Source organism: Macrotis lagotis, chromosome 5 (assembly GCF_037893015.1).
Source record: "Macrotis lagotis isolate mMagLag1 chromosome 5, bilby.v1.9.chrom.fasta, whole genome shotgun sequence".
NCBI classification, from domain to species: Eukaryota; Metazoa; Chordata; class Mammalia; order Peramelemorphia; family Peramelidae; genus Macrotis; species Macrotis lagotis.
In genome coordinates this window covers 266,504,155-266,530,246 of record NC_133662.1, presented here as the reverse complement: position 1 = coordinate 266,530,246, position 26,092 = coordinate 266,504,155, and the positions used below count along the sequence as shown (strand labels likewise).

Sequence of the window (26,092 nt, the reverse complement as noted above, 5' to 3'; positions counted from 1 at the left end):
TTTGTAAAATTCAAAAAATAATAAAAATAAAATGAGTAAATAGAGGCTAAAGAGAAGGGTTTAGATTTTATATTAAAGGCAACACAAAGTCCGTGAAGTTGTCTGAGTAGAAGGAGCATATGGTCAGACCTTTACTCAAGGAAACTCACAGTGTGAAGCAGGGATGGATGGAAAGAGTGGGGCAAGAGCAATGAAGAGGCTGCTGCAATGATCCAGGGGAGATTTAAGGAGGATTGAACCTAAGTGTGGCTATATGAACAGAGGGAAGGGATTGAATGGGAGAAATGTTGAGAAAGTAGAAATGGAAACTTCTGAAAAGAAGGAAGTATAGGAAAACTGATTACAACTGCTGCAAAGTGAAGTGAGAAGAACCAGGAAACCACAAGCACAGTGACTAAATATAAATGGGAAAAGCCTCAAAAATAGATGCTATGAAACTCTAAAGACTGAGCTTGGTCCAAAATCAACTAATAATAGTTAGCATTTATATAACACTGCACAAGAATCTCCTTTGGTCTCACAATACTTCTCAGTAATAGATGCCGTTATGTTGGCGTTGGCACGGTTGTTATTATTAGTATTGTTATTGTTAGGCCCATCTTACAGATGAGAAAGCTGAGACGGAATAAAGTTAGGTGACTTGTCCAAGGTCATACATCTGGGAAGTATTTGAGACCAGATCTGAACAGAGATCTTTCCCAATTCCAGATCCAGCACTCTTAGACACCTCATAAAAAATGTGAGAAGATACCTCCCTATTTTTTGTAGAGGAAGAAAAGTTTGGGTGAGGAATAAAAGTAAAGTTCACATTGATGTAGCACGTACTATACTAAGCCCTTCATAATTATTATCTTTTTTGAGCCTCACAATGACTCAAATTATTCCCATTTTGCAGATGAGTAAACTGAGGCAATCAGACTTTTCCAAGGTCACACAGCTAATAAGTATTTTAGGTCACATTTGAGCTCAGGTCTTCCTGACTAGGGTCCATCACACTATCACCTACAGAGCTACTTAGCTACCTTATAAAAGATATGGGAAGGTATCTCCTTACCTTTTTGTAGAGTTAAGAATACCATGGGTGTGGATTTCTGCATAAAATACCACTTTTCTACCTTGGAGATTAATTTTTCTGAAATATTTCCCCTTCCTTTTCGTTATGAGGGTTGGAGAGGTACAGTGGTAAATGCAAGTAATATGAAAGCAAAATCAATAAAAAAAATTTTTAAAAGAAAAACCTCAACTGCCACATGAACATATTTTAAAGTAAAAATCTTTGTTTTCTTGGGAAAGCCAGATATTTTTCTACATGGACAAATTAACCAAGAGGAGGGAAAGCATCCATTTTTAAAAACACTATGTTGAAAGGCAAATGAACAGACTCTCTTTGACAGAGTTTTTTTCATCTCCAAAATTTATGTGGAAAATTGCCCCCCAGAATTCCTCCAGTCTCCCCCTGGTTGGCATGCTCACCATGCTTCATATACTAAGCAACTACTGGCAGATGGATAATTTCAATTAGAGGTAATTTAAACTGATACTTTCTTTGGGAGCTTTTTCCATCCTAAAGCTTTCTCAGGAGCCTCTAGGGGTTCTCCAAAAACTTAAAATTCAGAAAGCTTGTTTTTAGTCACCATAGAACATCAGGAAGCTCCCTGGAAGTTATCTTTTTAAAAAAATATATATATATAGATAATAGTTGGCCACCTTCTCTCACAGCTGAACATTGCCCTTAGCCTAATAATGTTGAAAACTAGGTAATGGCAGTTTCACGTTTTCTTTCAAGTCTGAATTTCTCTGTTCTAAAATCAAAAGACTAAAATAAAGGGGAGAAAGAAGAGCTTTGATTATAGGGGAAGGACCTTGAGGAAAAGGCCTTCGTTGCCTTAAATTACTGCAGCCCCGTCAAAGGATATGACCCATGCCATACTACACACAGAAGAGGGAGACTTGACTGAGCTCATTAAAAGTGACCCCCTCTAGGGCTGCCCTAGTCTGGAATTTCCGCCTTGAGGGAAAGAATGTTCTAGAGGCAACACCAGAATTTTAAACTTTTCAGTATTGGTCACTGGGCTGGCCAGCCAGAGTCTAAAATCACAGTATTTTACCCTTTCATTAAGCAAACAACCAAAAAAAAAAAAGCCCCAAACCCTTAAATCTCATTATTTTCTCTTTACCTTAAATACATTTTTAGAGTATAAATTGCTCCCTTCTCTCACATATTGGATTTTTGAAAAATAATCTGGTAACTAAGTGGTTTTAATAATACCAAACTAATGCTTATTATTTTTTTAACTGATCCCAATTCTACTAGAGACCTAAAATGGTTTTGAAACAATCATTACAACTTTTTAAAATGTTTCCAAAAGAAGTCTAAATGTGGGGGCAGCTAGGTGGTGCAGTAGATAGAGCACCAGCCCTGGAGTCGGGAGGACCCGAGTTCAAATCCGATCTCAGACACTTAATAATTACCTAGCTGTGTGGCCTTGGGCAAGTCACTTAACCCCATTGCCTTGCCAAAAAAAACCTAAAAAAAAAAGAAGTCTGAATGTGAGGTAATGGAAATTTTATTGTTAGATTTAGGGTCAAAGAACTGAGTTCAAACGCTGATTCTGTCACTGTCTATTTTTGCTTTTGTGAAACTCAGTTTCCTCATCTTCAAATATTTGAAACTAGCTCTCCGGTTCCACCTAAATCTTTTCTTTTCTGGGCTAATCAATACCAGAAAACTTTATTGCTCCCTGGGTTCCTTAAAGACAGTTTTCCTAGAGTTCCCTGTGATGCAGTGTGTAACGTTAGGGTTAGCACAAGGGATTCTCTAGCTCTGACTTTGAACCCCAGACAGCATACCAAACAGGTCTTGGATAAATTTGTGGGACTCTGTTTTTGTCTCTATATCTCTTCAGTTCAATGGTTCTGGGATCTGAGAATGTGGAATGGAATTACATCCCAGCCAACACTTGTGAGGAAGTATCCTAGCTCCCCCCTTTTTATTTTTGGTGGTACAGAATGAGCCCCACTGTGGGCAGGAGTGATTGGGTGGTGATTGGCAATCATTTTCACCCAAGCCCATCCATCTTTCACACTTTCTTAGTACTGTAGAGAGCATGCCATCCTGCCAATGCCCAGGCTCACAATCCCTGTTATTTCTAACTCATCATTCCCCCTCACTCTGTAATCCATCTAGAGGTCAAATCTTGCTGTTTCTACTTCCAAGAATCTCTCCCATTCCATTTATTCTCTATACTCACACCGCCCCTCCCTTAGCTGGGTCTCTCATCAGTTCTTCTCTAGGTATTTCTCCATCTCAAGTCCTCCCCTCCTCCCATTCCCATTGCAGTCCATACTCCAAAGAACTATCAAATGATCTTCCTAAAGCACAGGTCTATGTATGTCACTCTTCTACAATCATAAGTAATTCATCATTAATTCCTTATTAAGACCAAATATATTTTATCTTTTTCTGATACTTTTAAAAACTCCTATTGATTTTTGTTTCATGATGTACATAATTATTAATGTATAATTTTCATAATTTATAATTAAGTTAATGCACAAATTTTAGGGAATCAGGATCAAAAGAGTTTGGAGACTGCTGATTTACATTAATCCTTTCATTTGATGGATGAGGAAGTTGGGATCCAGAGATGTTAAAGATGATAAGCTTATAGGTTTGGGCTGGACGGGACTTTGGAGGTCATCTAGTTATTTTTAAAGATGAAGAAATTGAGAGTGAGGAAAGAGATTTACCCAAGGTCACACATCCATGGTAGAGTTTGAGCCTATGTAATAGGATCTTATGATCATGCTTAGGAGGGATTTCAGAGACTATCTAATTCAACCCCATTTTACAGATGAGAAAACTAGAACCCTGGGAGGTTAAGAGACTTGTTCAGTGTTACATTATAGTAAGCATCAAAGGCAGGATTTGAACCCAGGTTCTCTGCCTCCCTAGCCAATGCCCTTCCTACCTTGCCTTTAGAGTCCCATAGGCAAGAAATAGGAAAGCCAGCTCTTGAACCCAAATCTTAGAATTACATATTGTAATTTTATTTGAATTCTTTCTCCAAAGAAATCAAAGTCTTTTTCAGATATTTTCAAGTTAGAAATCATTTGAACAGAGCTTTGACATGAAGATTAAAATGCTGATCCATGGGTGACCATCTTATGGAGCCTCCAGTCCCCAGAAGCAAAAACAAGATCAAAAGAGAGAGGTCAGATGGATGAGGTTTCTTTCTATTTTCCTGGGGAGACTGTTAGGTCGTTGCTGATTGGGTTTCCTTGGGGGGGTGTTGCTTTTTAGTGCACACATAATGCTGTTACTATTTGGGGGTTCATTTGGTTATTTGAATAGAGCAAAAAAACCCCTACTACTTAGAACAGAAGAGACCAGTGTAGAAAATCTGGGATAATTTTTTCCCTACCCAGATATGACTGTTGCTTATGCAAAGGTACTTTTTTTTAGTGAAAAGTATTTAAAATTGCTAAGTTGTGGTTTCTTTCCATCAAGCAGGTAGTCTTTTCGGAGGTCCACCCCAAAGAGAAAATTCCCTTGAAACTAAGAGTAAGGAGAATGCATAGCCCTGACCCCAGCCCAGAGAATATCACCAGGAAAGAAACATCATCATGGGGGGGTGGGGGTGGGGAATGTCTGGAATTAGTGTTCACTTTCTAACAATCTCTGAAAGTCTCTGTGGCTGAGAGGACCCAGAGATGGTTCTCTGGGTTGATCAACCAGGGCTTCTTTGAGAATGAGCTAGGAACATATCACCATCCTAACCCTCACCGCCATTCCCCATTCTCAAGCTCTGGGCCCCAGGGGAGAAGAGTTGGCATGAACTCTGCCTTCAAACAGCATGTTGCAAGTTCTCTCAAAAAGGCCATGTTGAGTTCTCTGCTAAATTTAGTCAATTGGAACTCATTTGCATGTGTAGATTTAGAGGGCCAGGCATCTGCTCCAAATGACATTTCTTTTATAATTCACTTGTTTAACTATCAACTGTCAATTTAAAGTACTGAACTGAACATTTTCAAAAGCCGAGCTGTGGATCTGGCTGAACCCTTGAAGAAAAGATTCTAGTTTTTTGTCAAATTCATAAGCATCCATTGGGTTGATACCTGAAATTCTACCTGGTAAAACTTTGGATCAATCTTCTGGTTCTATTGAAAGTACAACTATTTGTATCCTTTGAGGTATTATCAGACACCGACACCTTAGTGAACATAAACATTCTGAAAGTAGGTTCTATAGCTCATAGGGGTGATCATCTGGAATCTCTAGGAGTGTTACTCCTGGAGGAAGAGGGCAGAGAATGAAGAGACTATGCTGTGTAACTTAGGGGACCCATCATAATTTAGACCAGGCTTATCTCTATCTCAAGTTATAGGACTACAGATTTGGAACTGGACAGAACCTCAGAGGCCATCTAGTCCAACCTCCAATTTTACAGATGGGGAAAGTAAGACTGAGGAAAACAAGACAGATCTAGGATTGCCCAGCTTACCATGGGACCAGAAGCCTCCATCTTCCTATCAGTCAATTTTGAGTTAGGATTTCCTAGCCTAACAATTCATTTGGATACTATAACATCTTCTACTAAAGGTAATTAGGTGGATTGGTTAGAGTCATTAGATAGAGTGTTGGGTTTGAAGTCAGCAAGATCCAAGATCCAAGATCCAAGATCCAATCCTACCTTAGATACTTATAACACAGGGAGGGTCACCCAAACTTTTTCAGTAAAATAATATAATAATAATAAATAGCTTTCTTCCAGGACTGTTTGGTTTATAAAGAAGTTTTGGTGGTACAGAATATACACCAAGAACACAAGAATAATTCAAGTTTAGGAAAAGAGTCCAAAATTCACACACACACACATACACACACACACACACATCAGACATTCTTCTAGATGCTTGAGATACAGAGACAAAAATGAAGTATCTCTGCCTTTGAGAGCTTCCATGATCATTTTATGGGTCAACATCTATTCCACAAGACTGTAAGAATATAAAGCACTCCACAAGGAAATTGGCAGCACCCTACACACCAAACTGAGATATAATTTAAAACAGGAATATATGAAGGTAGGCATAGGAAAAGACAGTAAAAAAGCATTTGAAGATATGATTTAGAATTAATAAGAGAAAAAGGGTGAGGGATAGTAGATTGCTCAGTAGCCTCACATTTGTAGATCATGAATGAATATGAGAGTAAGCAGGGGCTAGAGTGAGCACCAGAAATCACATAAAATTGAATTGGGCTCCAGGAAATGACTGGTTACAACAAGGGAAACCATTTCAAATGGTCCTACCATCTGTACAGTCATTCTATCAAAGAGTGCAAAGGAAAAAAAATAGACCTAAATTAGAGTTAGAATAAAGCTGAACGCATTTTAAGACTTCCCCTAGGGGCGGCTAGGTGGCAAAGTGGATAGAGCACCGGCCCTGGAGTCAGGAGTACCTGGGTCCAAATCCGGTCTCAGACACTTAATAATGACCTAGCTGTGTGGCCTTGGGCAAGCCACTTAACCCCGTTTGCCTTGCAAAAACCTTAAAAAAAAAAGACTTCCCCTACAGATTCCTTAAGCAAGCTGTTGACTTTAAGAAGGGAAAAGAATAAACTTGATGGTCACCATGTCTTAGCACTGTTCTCTTTAAGCTGTGCCGCTCAGATGTGAAGATAACATTCTGTGTAGCTATGACCAAGTAATCTTTTACCACATTGAACCTGTGGTTGAGTTTTTGGAAACCAAGGATAAATGTTTCTTATTTAAGTTAATGATAATTTGATAAACTGCCAATGATTTCCATTACATTTTATTGTATTAGATTGTATCAGACTCAATCCAATCCTCTAATGAATACTGATTCCATCATTCAGTGTGTAAATTAATTCTTCCATCTTTTACTGCAGGACAAGGGGAATACCGCTCCAAAGTCAAGACTTAGAATATCCATTTCCTTGAAACCCAAGTGTACTGTGAACCAAAATATTAAAAGAATGAAAGGAAGGCATTGGGCTAGAATCAATAACAGGGAAAGCATGAATAAGTTGCTATTTGCACTAGCAAAAGGAGTTTCAAAATGAATTCATTGATGTGCCAATATTCATCAAGGATTATTGGGCCAATTAATGCCTAAAAGGCCTTTGGATACTATGCCACCAATTCATGATAAAACAAGAAAGACTAGAGGGACAGAGGGCTCTTTTCCCAACAAAACAAAAATATCCTTTTTGATACTGGCAACAGCAAAAGAGGAAAAATGAAGAAATTCTGTAAAATTTCAATATACAAGATAAACTCATAATATTGGTAATATATATTATTAAAAATGAGAATTTTAAAAACTACAACTAGCTCATGGAACAAAACAATTAAAAGGAAAAATTAAGAAAATGGAATAATGCATTTTTTTAGATTGTGGAAGGCAAACATATTTGCAATTAATAAACATATAATAAATTATGGGGAAGTAGGTTCAATTACATACAAATTTGTTTAAATACAATCAAGATAAAAGAAAAATAACAGGTTGGGGAAAGATATTTGCAATAAATTAAATAGACAAGAACTTAATGATTAAAATGATTTAACTTTTTCAACAAAATCTACAGTCTTGGACTAAGTGATTTTATTATGACTTTAGAACTAAGACCTAAGGCTATATCCAAAGGTTAAGATGACTTGCCTGGAGTCACATAACTATTAAATTTCAGATTGGCATGATATGAAAGCTAGATTTCTGGACTTCCAGCCCAAGATCCTATCCATTTCCCCTATAAAGATCAGTGGATATGAGCAGAGGATGTTCAAAAGAAGATAGGCATATTTGTAAAATTTTATTGACAAATGAAAGAGAAGTCCAAATTCAGCGAATTGCAACACTGAGGTTTGGAAGAGACCTCATCACAGCTGTGGTCCAACACAAACGCTAAAGGAATCTTCATGACAACATGTCCAGTAAGTGATTCCCCAGCTCCAAGCTCTCCAAGGAGCTAGAACCCATCATCTCATGGCTTTGGGACAACTCAACAGGTTAGAAGTTTCTTCTGACATTAAGTCTAAATTGATTTCTTTTAGTTTATAATCATGACTCATAGGGGACAGACAGAACAAGTCCAATCCCTCTTGCACATGACTACCCTGTAAGTATTTGCATAGAGCTATCATGTTGTCCTGAGTCTTCTTTTCTCTATTTGAACTTAGCTAGTTTCTATCCACTGATTCCTTTATGCCCTGGGCTCAAGGCTCTTATCCAACCTGGGGACCTTCCTCTGGATATTCTCTGGTTTGTCAATGTCCTTTTTTAAACTATGATGCCCAGAAAATGAACACAAGACTCCAGATGAGATTTGATGAGGGCAGAGAATGATGGGATTGTCCCCTCTCAGTTCTTGGAGATTGAATGGCTCTTGATGCAGCCCAGGATCACACTAGCTACTGTTGACTCATTTTAAATATGAAGATCATGAAACCTGCTGATCTTTTCCAGAAGAATGGATAACTATCTATGCCTTTCCTGTGTTACATTATAGGTTTCTATTTTAACCAATTAAAGACTTCACATTTATTTCTACTCAACTTCATCTTGTTGGATGTACTTCATTGCTCTGGTTTATCAAAATATTCTTGAATCCTCACTTTTATTCAGGGGGTAACTATTACTCCCAGCTTTGAATCATCTGCAAATCTAAGTAGCCCATCTAGATCCTGATGAAAGTCATTAATAAAATTATTAAATAGAAAGGGTCAATGATAGATCCTGGGATACCTTCTACCATGTTGGAAAATGTTCACTATCAATCAGAGAAATGAAAATTAAAATGACTCGAAGGTACATCTTCAAACTCATCACATTGACAAAAATTTTATATATGACAAAAAAGTATTAGATTGTGGCAAAACAGGCACACATATATTACTAGTGGAATTAAAGTCATTTGCAGTGCAAACTGGAGTGCACATCTGAGTTCCAAAAATTATTATACTTACTTTTACTTAAATAATTTCATTATTGGGAATAGATAATTAAAATATTACTACAAAGGAAAAATAATAATCCTCAAAGACAGATGTAGAAACACTGTTTGTAATTTCAAATGACTGGAAATAATCTACATGGCCAAGTGAATGACCTATAGCCTATCAATGAAATTATATAATACAATTAAAATGATAAATATAACAAAAATGAAGAAATTTGGAAAGATTCAAAAAGTAATGAGAAGAAAGAAAATAGAAGCAAATGAATAGTATATAAACCAACAACAATGATATAGAAGGAAAAATACTCATGCAAAATCAGGTATAAATGGAAAATGCAGAAGGGATCAAACAATAGCCATTGGACCATGACAATTTTGTATGTAGAAACTGATTTTTTTCAATTAAAAATTGTTGTAAAAAAAAGAAAAATCAAATTGTTTTTGGCATTCCTTAAGAATAAATGCATGATGAACTTTCTTTTGAATGACTAGGAAATATTTACTTTGGCTATGATATGCATATTGGGTTTCTGAATTATTTTGAGACACCTACCCTGTGCCCAATTAGAAAATTATTTTCTTATATCACTTAAATAGTTACAGAGCTCAATGAATAGGAGAACAGCACAACTATGATGCCTATTTTCTTATTTGTATTGACCTTTGTATTTATTGTTTCCTTCTTCCATGGTCGGAATGAAGAGGCTGGGTGCCATTTTCCATTTGTCTTCTTCTTCATTCTGCAAAGAAGAGTACATTTCTTAATGTAGGGAGTGTTGGTTTGTTGCAATGAAGAGGAAAATGTTGCAGGATTCCAATTGTTCTGTGATCTTTTTGATTATCTCATACAAACCTATATCTATCCCTTTCCCCCTTGTCCACAAACCTCCCTTAGAGTACGGGTTCTCACCCATAGGTGTGTGAATTTTTAAAAAAAAAAATGTATATAACTACTACATTTCATTGATAATTGGTTTTCTTTGCTTTTATGTGAGTTTTATTTTATCCATTTAAGCCCATGGTTCTGAGAAGGGGTCCATGGGCTGGACTAGACTGCCCTCAAAGGGGTACAAAGTTAAGAACTTCTACCCTGCAGGATCTTTCCAGAGGCTTTGAACCCTTTCTCTGGGGTTCACAGATACATAATTTTACTGATTCAACTGAATATCCAGGCAGATAAAATTTATTCATCACAACTGGTCTTGGGAACTGGGGATTCACAACAGTCCAACTGGAGATGACTTGCCAAACGTATTAGGAAATTCTGTATTATTGCAGTACAGATAAGAGTGACTCAACTTTTGGGAGAAGGCCCTCTTTGTTGTAAGGATGTAATCTGATAAAGTCCTAAGTCATGGTGTGTGGAGGTGAGGACAATGGCTTCACATTTCTGTTATTTGGTTTGGGAATATCAACTCCTTGAGAAAATTGTTCATGGACCATTTCAGAAATCTCTAATTCAGATGAAATGGGATGATAACAAATGCTGAGGTTGCATAAAAAAATAAACAGTCTATAGGACTGGTTGCAGTGCCTGGTGTTAGATTAGGGCTAAGGTTTTGCAAGAAGGAATCAAGAGCTAACAATTGGATGGAGAATGTCATATCTAGGGGAGGAAAACTAAAGGTAAACTTTGTGATTCACTGAGTTGGGTCCCTATCTTTCTATGTGTAGCCTTGGTCTTATTCTAGATAATTCCAAAGAAGAACCTTTCAACAAAGCTACCTATTTGTTTGTAATTTCAAATGACTGGAAATAATCTACATGGCCAATAATTAGTGAATGGCTAAATGGCCTATATCATATCAATGAAATTGTATAATACAATTAAAATGATAACTATAACAAAAATGAAGAAATTTGGAAAGATTCATAAAGTAATGAGAAGAAATATGTGTCCCTCTGACATATCCTAACTGTCTGACCCTCAGATTGCCTCAGTTTCCTCATGGGAATAATATTTAACATCCGCCTCCCAGAGTTGCTGTAAGATTCAAGTGAGATAGTAATTGCAAAGCACTTAGCATGCTGTGTCACCCAGAGGAATAGCTATATTGATGTGAGTTAACATTATTATTCAAAGACTAAAACAAAGCAGTGCCTCCCCTTAAGGAACTTACATTCTAAGGGAGGGGGATCATGGATCTAAGGCAGCAAAGGGTTGACAGGGCTGCTAACATCTTCTCCAAAATTGATAAAATGGCAGTAAAAATGAAAACAATGGAAATTCCATTCTGAAATTCCTCTAGCACAGAGTTTTAGGACTTCAGTAAGTGGAATTCTTATTGAAAATGTACAATGGTTGGGGCGGCTAGGTGGTGCAGTGGCTAGAGCACTGGCCCTGGAGTCAGGAGGACCAGAATTCAAATCTGGCCTCAGATACCTCATAATTACCTAGCTGTGTGGCTTTGGGCAAGCCACTTAACCCCTTTGCCAAAAAAAGCAAATATACAATGGATGACCTTAGAATTTAGAGTGAGAAGCAGGAACTTATTTTCACTTTGTTAACTGAGTATTTCTCTAGCTGGGACCAACTCTTAGCTGGTCCCAGAGGAGGCATCATGCAATTTATGTCTTCCATAGTAAAGCTTAGATATGTTCGCCTTAGATGCTCATTAGCTATGTGAATATAGATGAGTCAATCTCTGTCTGTCTCAGTTTCCCCATCTCTAAATTGGAGATGATAAATAGTTCTTACCTGCCCCTGGTTGTTATGAAAATAAAGTAAGACATTAATTGTAAAATACTTCACCCACTGTAAAACACTATATTAATATCAATATCAATATCAATATAATTGATACTATTTTTAGGAGATGGTAACATCTGGGACATGGTATAAGACCCTGTACACAATAGGAAATGTATAAACCTGTTGAATTGAACTAGTAACAGGAGTGAGTGTAATTGCCTCAGCCTGAGTGGCAGCTATGGGTTGAGTAGGGCAGTCACCTGCATACTTGAACTCTTTTGAGTATTGTGAACAAGGTATTTAAGATGCTTTCATCTGGTTTGGGACCATATTTCTGTTCTGAGTTACTAAAGCTGATCTCAGTGACTTTCTAGATAACATTTGCACTTTGAGGGTTTTTGTGCGTCAAACTACTTAATAAAAACACACATTTAAACCTACCATTATTGGCCCTATATGCATTTAAATGCATATGAAAAAAGTCACAATGATTTTTCTATTTAATCTTTTATTCTAGATATTTGACCCATTGAAACTCAGGTCAGTCAAATGATTTGACACGCTCCAGGGGAAATGAAGTGCAACTTTTATCGTGGCTTTCACAGGACTAGAAATGAAGAAATGAAGGACAATTCTCATGGAACTTTTATTTCTTCAAAAATAAATGTACCATTAGTCAGCTGTTGAGGGATTACATTAGTAGGTAGGTATGTGTCAAACCTGGCAGTTGCTGCCTTCCCTGATGTAGTGACCCTGGGCTTGGCTTCTACCTGCTCCTACTCAAATCCCAATGTCAACACCATCACTCAGCGACTTTCAGAGAAGGGGATACTCCCACTCTGCAGGAATTTTAGTCTTCATGAAAAAGCCATGTCAGAGAGAGGAAAAACTAAAAGATGGAGGCTTGGTATTTCCCATGGAAAATGAAAGTGGAAATAGAATCTTTCTTTCCCATAGAGCAAGATATGAGCTTCTCCAATTTACAGATGCTTTCTTTTTAGGTTTTTTGCAAGGCAAACGGGATTAAGTGGCTTGCCCAAGGCCACACAGCTAGGTAATTATTAAGTGTCTGAGACTGGATTTGAACCCAGGTACTCCTGACTCCAAGGCCGGTGCTTTATCCACTGTGCCACCTAGCCGCCCCTAAAATGCATTATTTCTTTTAAAGTTTTGGCATGTCATTAAACTTATTTGAACACAGCTGTGCATCTCGTCCCTGACTCTCTTTGGGCTTGTGCCATTTAGTTCATTAATCAGAGTGTCCTTGGAGCTGGAACTCTAGAGACCACGGAGCTCAATCCCCTCATCTGAAAGGTAAGGATAAAGCAGCGTAGACTTTCTAAGTGAAGTGTTTTAAGTGAACATTCCACCTGCTCCAGAAGTCTTTTCCTCTTAAGGCTAGTGCTTTCTCCCCTAAATTTCTAGTTTTCCTATCTCATATTATAGTTAGCGGCGTGCTACAGTGAGGATTGTAGTTTGACGTTCTAGTCCTATGATTTGACACAGTCACTGACGTAATGGATGTTTAAGTTTTTGACAAAGTTGGGAATTGCTAGAGGCAAGAACAAAACCCAATTCTTCCTGACTCTGGGCCCAGTGTTTTAGGAGAAAAGAAAAGGAACACATTGGAAATTCCTCCTCTGTGTTGGGCTTGGCTAAGCATTTTCATTTTTCTCTGTTGATCCTCATATCAACCCTGTTGGATGTGTGTGATCATTTTCACCTGGTGGTATTCAGTTGAGGAAACAAAGTCAGGTAGAATTTACGTGACTTGCCTGGGCTCACCTAGCTCTTAAAATTGTTACTCTTGAATTTTGACTTTGGATTTACTTTCTGGTTTCCAGAATGCCCCCCAGCCCCTGAATATGAGACAAACTATACCCTATAAGATTGGCAGGGTTCAACGATGCTCATGATTTAAATGCTGCTGGTCCCAATGGGATGTAGGGGGGTGGGGAAAGGACTGGATCTAGAACCAGGAAAAATCAGGTATTGCTGTTGGTGAAGCCTGATACTCAAGGCAGAAGGTAAGTTCAGGGCCCCGAATGGCCAAGCTTTCACAGGGATTAGAGATCTCTTTTCTCCTGGGGACAAAGAGAGGAACAGCAAATGGGTGATGCTGCTGAGAAACTTCTGAGGAGCAGAAAGTAAAGCTCAGGTTGGAGGGATGGGATCAGGATCAGTGGTTGTAAGGATGAGGTTGGAGCTAGAGGACATAATCCAGGGGACATGGGAATCTGGTCGTCAGGCATTATTTATCTAATTCAACTTGTTCATTGGACCATACCTGATCTGATGGAGGAGTCCCTCCCATGGCCTGCTCCATCTAAGATTGCTGTGGTCCCCTAGCTTCCCTTCCCTTTCCCTGATAGCACTCTTTAAATCTTGCCCTCCCATTTTCCAGCTTATCCCCCTAGGCCTACATTCATCCAAAGACCTCTTCTCCTGGATACTACTCTGCTCTATGTGTTGTCTCTACCTATTAGAATGTAAACTCCTTGAGGGCAGGAATTATCTTTGCTTTTAGCCTTGAAATGGCTATACATAGCTCAGGGACTAGTAAGAGTGCTGTTAAAATTACTTAACTCATTTATTCATTCATAGATGATTTTTTTTTTATGTGATGCTATCTATCCCTCCTCATCTTCTGAGAGAAATCACTGAAAGTGTCCCTTGGAGAATATAAATCAGTCAGCTTAATGTTTAATCACCCCATCACAGAGGATGAAATGGGGCTCAACATGTTTCTAGCTTCTTGTTGAAATTCAACAATATTTAACAAAAGAAATCTGGCAAGACTCAGTAAGAGGTAAAGGCCTGTGGCAAGATCCCTCCCTTCTGCCAGTGGGAGAGACCAGCTCCTGGGAATCATGATGCTTGGGCTGCCCAGACAACTCTGGCCAGTGAAGTGGGGCTAGGGAACTTCCACAAGAAATAAGAACTAAGTTAAGTGATGTGGTGGCTTGATGAAATGAAGAGGGACCTCCTGGGGGCTCATAGGACCAACCAGGTGCCAGGAATGGCTTAATATTTTTAAATGCTTCCAAATGGCTCAAATAAGAAAAATAATGATGGAATCTATGGATCTAGACTCATTATTTTTAATCTCCTTGATAACATGAGGTCCCTGCCCTGAAATGTCAATATTGAAAGTTCATTGCTGGAAACTGGGAGAGGTATATAGTCCTCCTGGGATAATGGGCTTATTTTTAATAAATCTGTTGTTCAGATGTCTTTCTTCTCTGTCTGCCTTTCTAATTTGGGAGCCCTGTTTTACAGCTCGTTTTGGGAGGCTCGGCTTCGAAGGGCATTTACTGTTTGTCATCTCTTTCTTCACTTGAGTCTATAAAGTTAATAGGTCTGGGGCCAATTATTATACTTTGTCATTAATAGTAATGATGACTACAGCGTACAATAAGAATCAGGATTATTCATGTTTCTCTAGTACTTTAAAGTTGGCAAATAATTTTACATGTTTTGTCTCATTTGAAATAATCCTTTGAGGTAGAGGTTGTTCTTATCCCCATTGAACAGATGAGGAAACTGATGGAAGGCACCTTGTCTAGGGCCATCCCACTTGCTCAGATTGCACAAGTCCACTGCTACATGTCTTTTAACCTTAGAGTTCAAATTATTGCCGAGAGAGAGAGAGAGAGAGAGAGAGAGAGAGAGAGAGAGAGAGAGAGAGAGAGTGAAGAGTGAATGTGTGTAGGGAGAAAGGGAGGAAGGCATGTAATGCTTATTTAAGAAGTTAAATTGTTTCCCCTTAGTTCTGAGTCCAATCTACAAACTTCCCATGATGGAGAATAACATGGTTGATAAATGTTTAATAACTTCTTCTGGTGGAGGGCATCCTGCTCTCCTCCATGTGTCTGATTTTCAACATGGCCCCATCTACTTCCTCATTCAAGGCTTTTGAGCAGCTTCAACTAACTGCCATCTAGACATTGGACACTGTCACACCATAGGGTTCCCTGAGAATGAGGGGTCAGAGGGTTCTGAGAGACTGAGCTTTGGCATGCCAAAGCCCCCTGGGTCTTCAGACTCCCAGTGAAAGGCCAAGACTTTGTCACTTGCAGAAATCACTTAAAACATTTTTTTTATTATTTATTTAAGTCATTGGGGTTAAGTAACTTGCCCTGGTCACACAGCTAGGAAATTATTAAGTGTCTGAGACTGGATTTGAACTCAGGTACTCCTGACTCCAGGGCTGGTGCTCTATCCTCTGTGCCACCTAGCTGCCCCCAGAAATCACTTTTAAAGATCTTATGAGAAACTCAAGTAGTAGAGAAATCTCTATGGGGTGTATGTGTGTGTGTGTGTGTGTGTGTGTGTTTGTAGTGGTGGCAGGTTAAATAACTGGAACCAAGCATAGGTTTTACAAATTATACCAGTAATTATTTAAAAGATAAAAATTAACATCAGAGGCACAGATATAAAGAGATGCTTCCCAAAGGGAGTGAAGTGGAGGGAGGGCGAATGGAGCCCAAAGTGGTGAGATAGCAGATATGTGAATGTGGGGGCTAGAAGAGAGAGGAAGACTCTATGTGGTTTCTGTTGACTTCTCAGGTCATCTTCAGCTCCAACTGGGGACAGGACCTCTTTCTCCTTTCCTTTCTAACTCAGCTTCTTAAATCAGCTCCAAAGATGGGGCTTGGGGGGGCGGTTATTCCCATTGCACAAGTCCCAGAAAGCATTCCCCAAACACTTCTAATTAGGCGGATTCGGGCAGCAGCCTAGACTTCTCCCCTCCCCCCAGCCCCAGTTATTTATCCTTTGTTCTAGAAGACCACCACCAGGAGGTGATGCCATGACACGTAAGTGAGTTGGAATTGAGTGGGGGGCTATTGTGCTAAGCCAACAGCCTCACTTTCTCCTCTGGTGCCATCTCCTCTGAATCCAGTGGTCAGATATGAATCAGGATGGCTGGAGATGGCCCCGGATAGGATTCAGTTAGTTATATGATTTGCCCAAGATCACACAGCTAGAAAGAGTTAAGTATCTGAGGTGAAATTGAACTCAGATCCTCCTGATTCCAGGGCTGGTGCTCTTTCTACTACTGTATCCTCTAGCTGCCCATGTCATGATACCCAGAGAAAACTTTGAATAAAATTTTTAAACACTGGTAATTTTAAAAAGTGTCATAATATTCTAATTTCTTTGGTATTTTTCAGAACCATCTTTGGTTTCTTACATTTCTGCTTAAACTTTGTTTTTAAAATGTAATAATCATTTTTTTATAAATGATCACAGACTTTCTATTCAAGTAAAGTTTGGGGAAAAGATTTACTAAATTTAGATTAAGGGCACAGAGATCACTTGAACCTCATCAGGAAATATTTCAGGGTGGTGGTGGGTTCAAATCCAGTTGTCATTTACCTCCATTGTAAGCTGGGGAGACTGTTGAGTCTTTGAAATGAAGGGAATGGCCTGGATGCCCACTGATGTCACTTCCAGCTTTAACTCTCCTGTCCTAGGATGTTGTCACTTCACTTACCTGAGCCTCAGTTTCCTCATCTGTAAAATGAGGGGGCTTAACTGAGTTGTCATTTGAGGTCCATCCTGTGTCAGTTCTAAAATCCCATGGATGACTTTGGGCAAGTTACTTTACTCACCTTAGTTTTCTCATCTATAAAATGAGGGAATTGGGGTCATTAGCCTCTAGGGCATAAGCCATAAATTCTTCCAGAAACTATTGTGTAGGAATTCTCTCTCCCACCTCTATCCTTTGACTAATAGGCTCTCCTATGTAAATGGTCTTCTTCCTCATCATCAATCCTTTTAGAATTGCTGCTCATTTAATTTTCATTTATTTATTTATTTGTCAGGCAATGGGGTTAAATGACTTGCCCAAGGTCACACAATCAGTAAGTATCAAATGTTTGAGGCTGGATTTGAACTCAGGTTCTCCTGACTCCAGGACCAGTGCTCTATCCACTGTGCCTGGCTTTAAGACCATAACTCTACTCTGCAGAAAGGTCTCCATTCTCTTCTGCTGTTTCAACTATCTTTCCTCTGTAGCTTGTACCCAGCTACTTATAGATGCAGAATGTAAGAACCTCAAAGGCAGGGGATGTTTTTGCTTTTTAACACAGGTATCCCCCATATTCCAAATACTTAATATTTATTGATTGAGTGACTGATTTCTTGTAAAAAGATATGGAAAGGGGCTAGGGGGATTTTTGTCAAACACAGATCATGCCAGGGTCATTTCATTTTCTATTGTGATATGGTTACTAGACTCAGTGTATCTACTCAGATCCCCTTTGCTTAGAAATGTAGCTGAGATTTCAAAAGGAAACTAAAAACACCCTGAATTCAATTCTGTTGCTCTAGATGTAAAACATTTGAAAAAAAGTATCTTGAAAAGACAGAGAATTATGGGGCTAGAAAATGACAGTAGTCAGTGTCTCAGGACCTGGTTAAATGACAAAACCAGAATAACTTAATCATTTCAGTTTGGAACCAAGTCTCTGGTAGTGTTCTCTAGGGAACTGATCTTGGTTCTATCACATTCAACATTTGGATCATGAGAAATCAAGTCATATGTGGTCTGCCTATCAAATGGGAAGGCGATAAAAAGTGAGGGTAGATAATTGATATACTGGCTGATAAAATCAGAAGCCCAGAAAAATCTTGACAAGTTAGGATACTGGGCTCCACTTAGGGGGATGAAATATAACTAGATTAAATGCAAAATCTTACACTTGGGCTCAAAAAATCAACTTCATGATTGTAAAAGAGGGGAAGTTGGGCCAGAGAAATATTTGCTGAAAAATGGCCCAGTGATTTAGAGAACTGGAAGATCACTAGGAGTTAGTGATGTAGTATGGCAGCTGAATCCATAGCATCCAGGGATGGGATCCTCTGCCTTGGTGCACCCACATCTACAGTACTATGTTGGGTAGCCCATTGATTTGGGACAGCTAGATGGTGCAGTGGATGGAGGATGGGCCCTGGAGTCGTGATGACCTGAGTTCAAATCCAGCCTCAGACACTTAATAATGACCTAGCTGTGTGGCCTTGGGCAAGCCACTTAACCCCATTGCCTTGCGAAAAATCTAAAAAAATAAGGAAGTCAAAAGGAACATTGATGAGCTAGGGAAGACTAAGAGGTAGGCACCCAAGAAAGCAACTACAACAAAAATAATAGCTAAAATACTTATATAGTATTATATAACACTTATATATACTTGGTAATCCTGCAAGGTAAGTGATGAAGAAACTCAAGATGGAGACAATAAATGCCTCATGAGACGTGATATCTAGTAAAGTAATTGGGGATATTTAGTCTGGAAAAGAGAAAACTCAGGGGAATCATGGATGCTGCCTTCAAATATGAGCATGGCTGTTATGAGGAAAAGGGATTATTTGTTCTTCTCAGCTCCAGGGAGGCAGTTCTCAGATCAATGGAAAGGAAAGGATTTCCACTCACTGGGGTTATTCAAGCAGATTTTGGTTGCCTTGGGTCAGGTCTGGAACAGAGAGGATTCTTGTTCAGGTGTGGGCTGGTCTACATGGCCTCTGCATGGCTCAGACTTTTTCCAAGTCCGAATTTCCAAGATTCTGTGAAATTTATTTTATTTCTCAGAACTCGGGCAGAACAAACCACAGGCTGAATCCTTTACTGCACACACTGAGGCCTTTCCAAGGCTTCAGCGCCCGGGGATGTGTGATGGATCAAGACACAGGTTAGACTCTGCCCCAGCTGAGATGGAATCATTCTGCCTCTTTATCCATATCAATTATCCAAGGCAGGAAATGGCAAGAAAAATGTGGATAATGAGAAATGAGAACATTTAGCATCTTGTTATCGCTGACAGCAATACAGTGATGAATTTGGGGAAGTCATCCCGAGCTCTGAGATTTATGGGTCGGTTTCCAGCAAGCATTTCCAAGTGCTTTTAAGATTCTTAACTAATACAGTTGTTCACAATCAACTTCAACAGGCTTTACAAAATATCTAGCATAAAATCAGAAGATTCTATTGCCAAAAGGGAAGGTAGCGATTGTTTAGTCTACTTAGGTTGGCATTGAGGTCACCATCTGGCCTCAAACTCCCTTTCTGGCTACTTTTCACAAACTCTCTATCTCAGATCAATTAACCAGTTACCACACCCAAAATCTGACCAATCAGCCTTTCTGCCCCTCTCTCAGAGCATTTACAAAATCACTTCAATTCTGAATATTTGATGCAATCTAACTCAACTATAAACATTTATTGGGCAAGCAGGAATGGGGATGTGTTGGGGAGACAATGATGAAAAAAATGAAACCATTCTTGCCCTCAAGGTGATTTTATTCCTCAACTTATTCCCCAGGCCTGGAATTCACTTCTCGTCATCCCCATCTTCCCAATCCTCATTTTCCTTCAAGATTTAACTCAGAGAGGTTGATTCTAACTGTCTCAAGCCCAACACCTCTGGGAAGCCTTCCCTGAACCTCAAATTCTCAATGTTTCCTTATTTTTCTGGTAGCAGGTGATGGGTCCTCTATTTTACAAATGGAAGAACTGGGTCTTAGAGAAGGAGTGACCTTGTCATGGTCATGCTATGGGAATTTTTGATTTCCTTTTATTATCTGGGACTTATGGGTCATTCTTCCTGCAAAATTTGGTTAACTAAAAATCTGACCACAATTTGTTCCATGGGATAGGAAAATTTAAATAAGAGTCTAAAACATTCCTTACATAAGAAGTCAGAGGCAGAATCTCCAATGTTTCTGCCTCCTTTGTGACATGGAAATCCTTTTCCTCAATCAACTAATTGTGAATCTTCTAAACATAGTTTCATCCATAAGCTCTCTTTGGCTTTGCTCAGCTCTTCTGTACTTAAATCCAATTCAAGTACCAGTCAAAATATCACTCGCATGATGCCATTGTTCCTCTTTGAAGGAGGGATGAACAACAATCTGTAACCTGACTTAGGCTGCCTATAGTTTGTTTGATGGAAGAAGCTTATTTCCTAATAGGATGGATGAAATTATGACTCTGTTTAAATCTGCTCAATGTTTATGACATTGAATAAAATATGGGATTATGGATCTGTTTCCTCTTAAATTTTTATGAACTAAGAGGAATCTGCAAGATTACAATGTGTAAATGAATGCTTTCTCTGTTACGCTGATGTCATATTGCCTTTATGAGGATTTTTAAGAGTCCTAACTGGGGTTTACCTTTTCTCTGAGGCTTGAACTAAGCTTGAGCATAAGTCACTAGTCACTGCCTTGAAGTCAGGAAGACTCATCATCACATCTGAAGAAATTCAAATCCTGCTTCAGACATTTACTTAGTTGTGTGACCCTGGGCAAGTCTTATTAACCCTCTTTGCCTCAGGTTCTGAAGCTGTATAATGAGTTGGAGAAGGAAATGACAAAGTAGTCTACTATCTTTGCCATGAAAACCCTAAATGAGATCATTGGACATGGCCGAGAAGACGGAACAGCAACAAAAGGTTTTACCTCTCTAACTTCTGTGTTGTGGTGAATATATATTTGCCAGTTGTCACCCACCACATGAACTTAGAGAGTAGATATTTCTCCCATAAGTTACACAGCCAGGAAGTGGTGGAAAAAGGAAAATTTAAAAGGGGGGAACCAATGTTTAAGTCATATACATAGTCACTAAAACTCTAGTAAAAAATAATCCCCCAAACACTTATTTTAGTCACTTGGCTAACTCTGCCTCTTGAAGAATGTACCTGGGACAACTTCTGAAACACACAATCTTAGTGCTTTCTTGACTCTTAGGATAAGAACTTTATTAAAAGGAAACCCTAGGAATGGTTCATTTAACTCTTCCCTTATATATAAAGTTAGTGGATTGTAAAGCTGTGGCCTCCAAACTAAAGGTTAACATTAGTAACAAACAAAAATCACTTACATTCCTTTGGGAAATTGGTTTTTCCAACTGACATTCCAACAAGTGTCTACATTGGTGAATTCACTGACCAAGAAAACAGAAATGGCTCAAAACTGGGTGATGCCTACTATAGACAAAGATATGTTTTTCTGTTTTAGTTTTTTACCTTTTTGGATTCCTTTTTTTCTAACTTTTCTTTCTTTTGATTTTTTTCCTTTTCTTTTTTTTCCTTCTTATTGTCCTTTTTTCTACTTTCTTCTTCTTCCCTGGTTATGTCTTCGATCACCTGTTTAAAAACAGCAAATCCACTTTGTTAGGACCTAATGGAAAGAGTTGAGTGGGAGAGGGAGAGGGGAAGATAGGGGGAAATTGGTTTTTTTTTTTTTTCAAAGATTCAAACAAATCCATTTTCAGGCCCTTACAAGTTCTTTTTTTTCTCCTCATTTTTTTTAGGTTTTTGCAAGGCAAATGGGGTTAAGTGGCTTGCACAAGGCCACACAGCTAGGTAATTATTAAGTGTCTGAGACCAGATTTGAACCCAGGTACTCCTCACTCCAAGGCTGGTGCTTTATCCACTACGCCACCTAGCCGCCCCTCTTTTTTTTTTTAATTTATTTTCATCCATTTGCACATGTAATATTTCCAAGTTACAAAGTTTCCCACCACCTTCCCCTCAGTTGGGAACAGTCAGGTTAGCATTTTACATACATATTTGTTAAATATATTTACAAATTAGTAGTTTTTGACATGAGGAATTAGGATTAAGGGAAAGAAACACATAAGAGATAATTTTTATAAAGTGTTCATCGGATTCAGTAGGGGTATTTTTTTCTGTGTATTTTGTTTTGTTTTATTTTTCTTCCTCTGGTTGGGGATAATATAGTCCATAATCTGCTAAATACGCTTATCCTAGCACTCTGGACTGCAGAAAGGAGTTACTTCCATCAAGGTTGTTCATCTCACAATGTTGATGTATAAATTGTTCTCTTGGCTCCACTCCCTTCGCTCAGCATCAGATCCCGTAAGTTGTCCCATGCTTCTCTAGAGTCTAACCATTTATTGTTTCTTATGGAACAATAGTATTCCATAGTATTCATGTACCATAACTTGTTTAGTCATTCCCCAATGGATGGGCATCCCTTTAATTTCCAAGTCTTTATCACTACAAAAGGGTTACTATGAATATTTTGGAACATGTGGGACTTTTTCCATTTTTTACAATTTCTTCTAGATACAGTTCTAGAATTGGAATTGCTGGGTCAAAGGGTATGAAAAGTTTTGTTGCTCTTTGGGCAGAGCTCCATATTGCTGCCCAGAAAGATTGGATCTGTTCACAGCTCCACCAGCAATGCATCAATGTTCTAATCTTCCTACAACCTCTCCAATATTGATCATCTTTCCCTTTTCTCATCTGGGCTTTTTAATGGGTGTGAAATGATACTTCATTGTTGTTTTAATTTTGCTTTTCTCTAATCAATAGTGATTTGGAGCATTTTTCATATGCTTATGTATCTCTTTAATTTCTTCATTTGAAAACTGTCTGTTCATATCCATTGACTATCAATTGGGGAATGAGTTGTGGCCTTATAAATTTGATGCAGTTCTCTATATATTTTAGAAATGAGACCTTTATCAGAACTCCTGGTTGTGAAGATTGTTTCCCAACTTTCCTCTTTTCTTCTAATTTTGGCAGCACTGATTTTATTAGTTCAAACCCTTTTTAATTTAATATAGTCAAAATCATTTATTTTGCAGTTTATAATGTGCTCTAATTCTTGTTTTGTCATAAATTTATCCCTTTTCCGTAGATCAGATAGAATATTTTTTGGTCTATTAATTTATCTATGGTATCCTTCTTTTATGTATAGGGGATGTATAGCGTATGTATGTATATATATTTACGTATAGGATCTATGCCTAGTTTTTGCCCTACTCTTTTCCAATTTCCCCCAAAATTTTTGTCAAATAGTGACAGAGGCTGATATCTTTGAGCTTGTCAAATAGTAGATTGCTGTAGTCATTTACTGCAGTTTCTTTGGAGCCTATCCCAGTCCACTGATCCATTACTCTATTTCTTAAGTAAACCAGGTGGTTTGGTGACTGCTGCTTTATAGCAGTTTTAGATCTGGTAGAGAAAGACCTTCTTTCCTTTACATTTTTTTCATCAGTTCCCTTGCTATTCTTGCCCTTTTGTTACTCCAGATGAATTTTGTTATTTTTTTCTAGCTTGGTAAAGTATTTATTTGGTAGTTTGATTGGTATGGCACTGAATAAGTAATTTAATTTGGGTAGAATTGTCATTTTTCTTATATTAGCTTGACCCAACCCTGAGCATTTGACATTTTTCCAATTTATTGAGTTTATTTGGGTGAGGAGAGCTTTAAAATTGTGTTCAGACAATTTCTGGGTTTGTCTTGGGAGGTAAATTTCCAAGTATTTCATGTTACCTACAGTTGTTTTAAATGGAATTTTTCTTGTTATTGGGTTTTGTTGTTCATATATAAAAATGCTGGTGATTTATGTGAGTTTATTTTATACCCTGCTACTTTGCTGAATTTGTTAATTGTTTCAAGGAGTTTTTTAGATGATTTTCTCAGGTTCTCTAGGTATACCATCATATCATCTGCAAAGAGTCAAAGTTTTGCTTCCTCATTTCCTATTCTGATTCCTTCAACTTCTTTTTCTTCTCTTATTGCTACTTCTAGCATTTCTAACATATTGAATAGTAATAGTGATAGTAGGCATCCTTGTTTCACCCCTGAATTTATTGGAAATGTTCGGAGTTTATTCCCATTAAATACAATATTTGTTGATAGTTTTAGATAGATACTATATATTAAGGAAAAGTCCATTTATTCCTACACTTTCTTGTGTTTTTAGTAGTAATGGATGTTGTATTTTAACAAATCTTTTTCAGCATCTATTGAGATAATCTTATGATTTCTGTTGGTTTTACTGTTGATATGTTTAACTTGTTGAGAATTTTCCTAATGTTGAACTATCCCTGCCTGGTATAAATCCAATCTGATCATGGTATATTATCTAATAACTTGCTGTGGTCTCATTGCTAAAATTTTATTTAAGATTTTTGCATCAAGATTCATTAGGGAGATCAATAATTTTCTTTGTCTGTTTTGGTTCTTCCTGGTTTAGGTATCAGGGCCATGTTGATGTTATAAAGGGAGTTTGGTAGAACTCCTTCCTCTCCTATTTTTTAAAAAATAGTTTATGTAGAATAGGAATTAATTGTTCCTTAAATGTTTGGTAGAATTCACTTGTAAATCCATTTGGACCTGGAGACTTTTTCTTAGGGAGTTTATTGATGTTTTATTTAATTTCTTTTCCTGAAATGGGGTTAGTTAAGTAATTTATTTCCTCTTCTGTTAATCTGGGAAGTTTGTGTTTTTGTAAATATTCATTTATTTCACCCAAGTTTCCAATTTATTGGCATACAGTTTGGCAAGGTAGCTCCGAATTATCTCTTTAATTTTCTCCTCATTGGTGGTTAGTTCACTCCTTTCGTTTTTGATACTGGTTATTTGGTTATCTTCTCTCTTTTTTAAAATCAGATTAAACAGAGGTTTGTTTATTTTATTGGTTTTTTCATAAAACCAACTCTTAGATTTATTTATGTGATCAGGTTTGTTTTGCTTTCTGTGTTATTAATCTTTCTCGTAATTTTCAGAATTTTTTGGTTGGTATTTAATTGAGGATGCTTAATTTGTCCTTTTTCTAGTTTTTTTTAGTTGCATACCCAATTCATTGATCTCTTCTTTCTCTATTTAATTCATATAGGCAGTTAGAGATATAAAGTTTCCCTTCAAAACTGCCTTGGATGCATCCCATAAATTTCAGTATGATATATCATTATTATCATTTTCTTGGATATAATTATTGATTATTTCAATTATTTTCTGTGTGATCCACCCATTATTTAAGATAAAGTTACTTAATTTTCAATTAGTCTTTGGTTTATCTTTCCCAGACCCTTTATTACATTTTTATTGCATCATGATCTATGAAGTGTATATTTATTATTTCTGTCTTTCAGCATTTGATTTTAAGGTTTTTGTGCTCCAGTACATGGTCAATTTTCATGAAGATGCCATGTACTGCTGAGAAAAAGGTATATTCTTTTCTGTCCCCATTAAGTTTTCTCCAGCGGTCTATCATATCTACATTTTCTAAGATTTCATTTTCACCTTCTTAACTTCCTTCTTGTTTATTTTGTTGTTAGATTTATCTAGTTCTGAGAGAGAGAGATTGAGGTCTCCCATTATTAAAGTTTTGCTTTCTGTTTCTCTTGTAATTCATTCAACTTTTCCTCTAGGAATCTGGGAGCTATCCCACTAGAAGCATACAATGTTTAGTAATGATATAGCTTCATGTCCAATGGTACCTTTTAAGAAGATGTCGTTTCCTTCCTTATCCCTTTTAATGAGATTGATTTTTGCTTTCACTTTGTCTGAGTTTAGAATCACTACCCTAGATATTTTTACTTCAGCTGAGGCATAATACATTTTGCTCCACCCTTTTTTACCTTTACCCTGTG

The 26,092-nt window shown here is 37.8% G+C and overlaps 1 protein-coding gene across 1 annotated transcript in view; it reads right to left on the bottom strand.

Annotated features, from left to right (window-relative positions):
• Positions 1-26,092, bottom strand: part of DRC11 (dynein regulatory complex subunit 11) — a 212,450-nt gene that overhangs the window by 70,091 nt on the left and 116,267 nt on the right. The window contains exons 7-8 of the mRNA XM_074190128.1: positions 21,707-21,826; positions 9,651-9,729 (exon numbers count right to left, since the gene is read on the bottom strand). Coding sequence (XP_074046229.1) covers positions 9,651-9,729; positions 21,707-21,826 — 199 coding nt within the window. The remainder of the gene's footprint in view (positions 1-9,650; positions 9,730-21,706; positions 21,827-26,092) is intronic.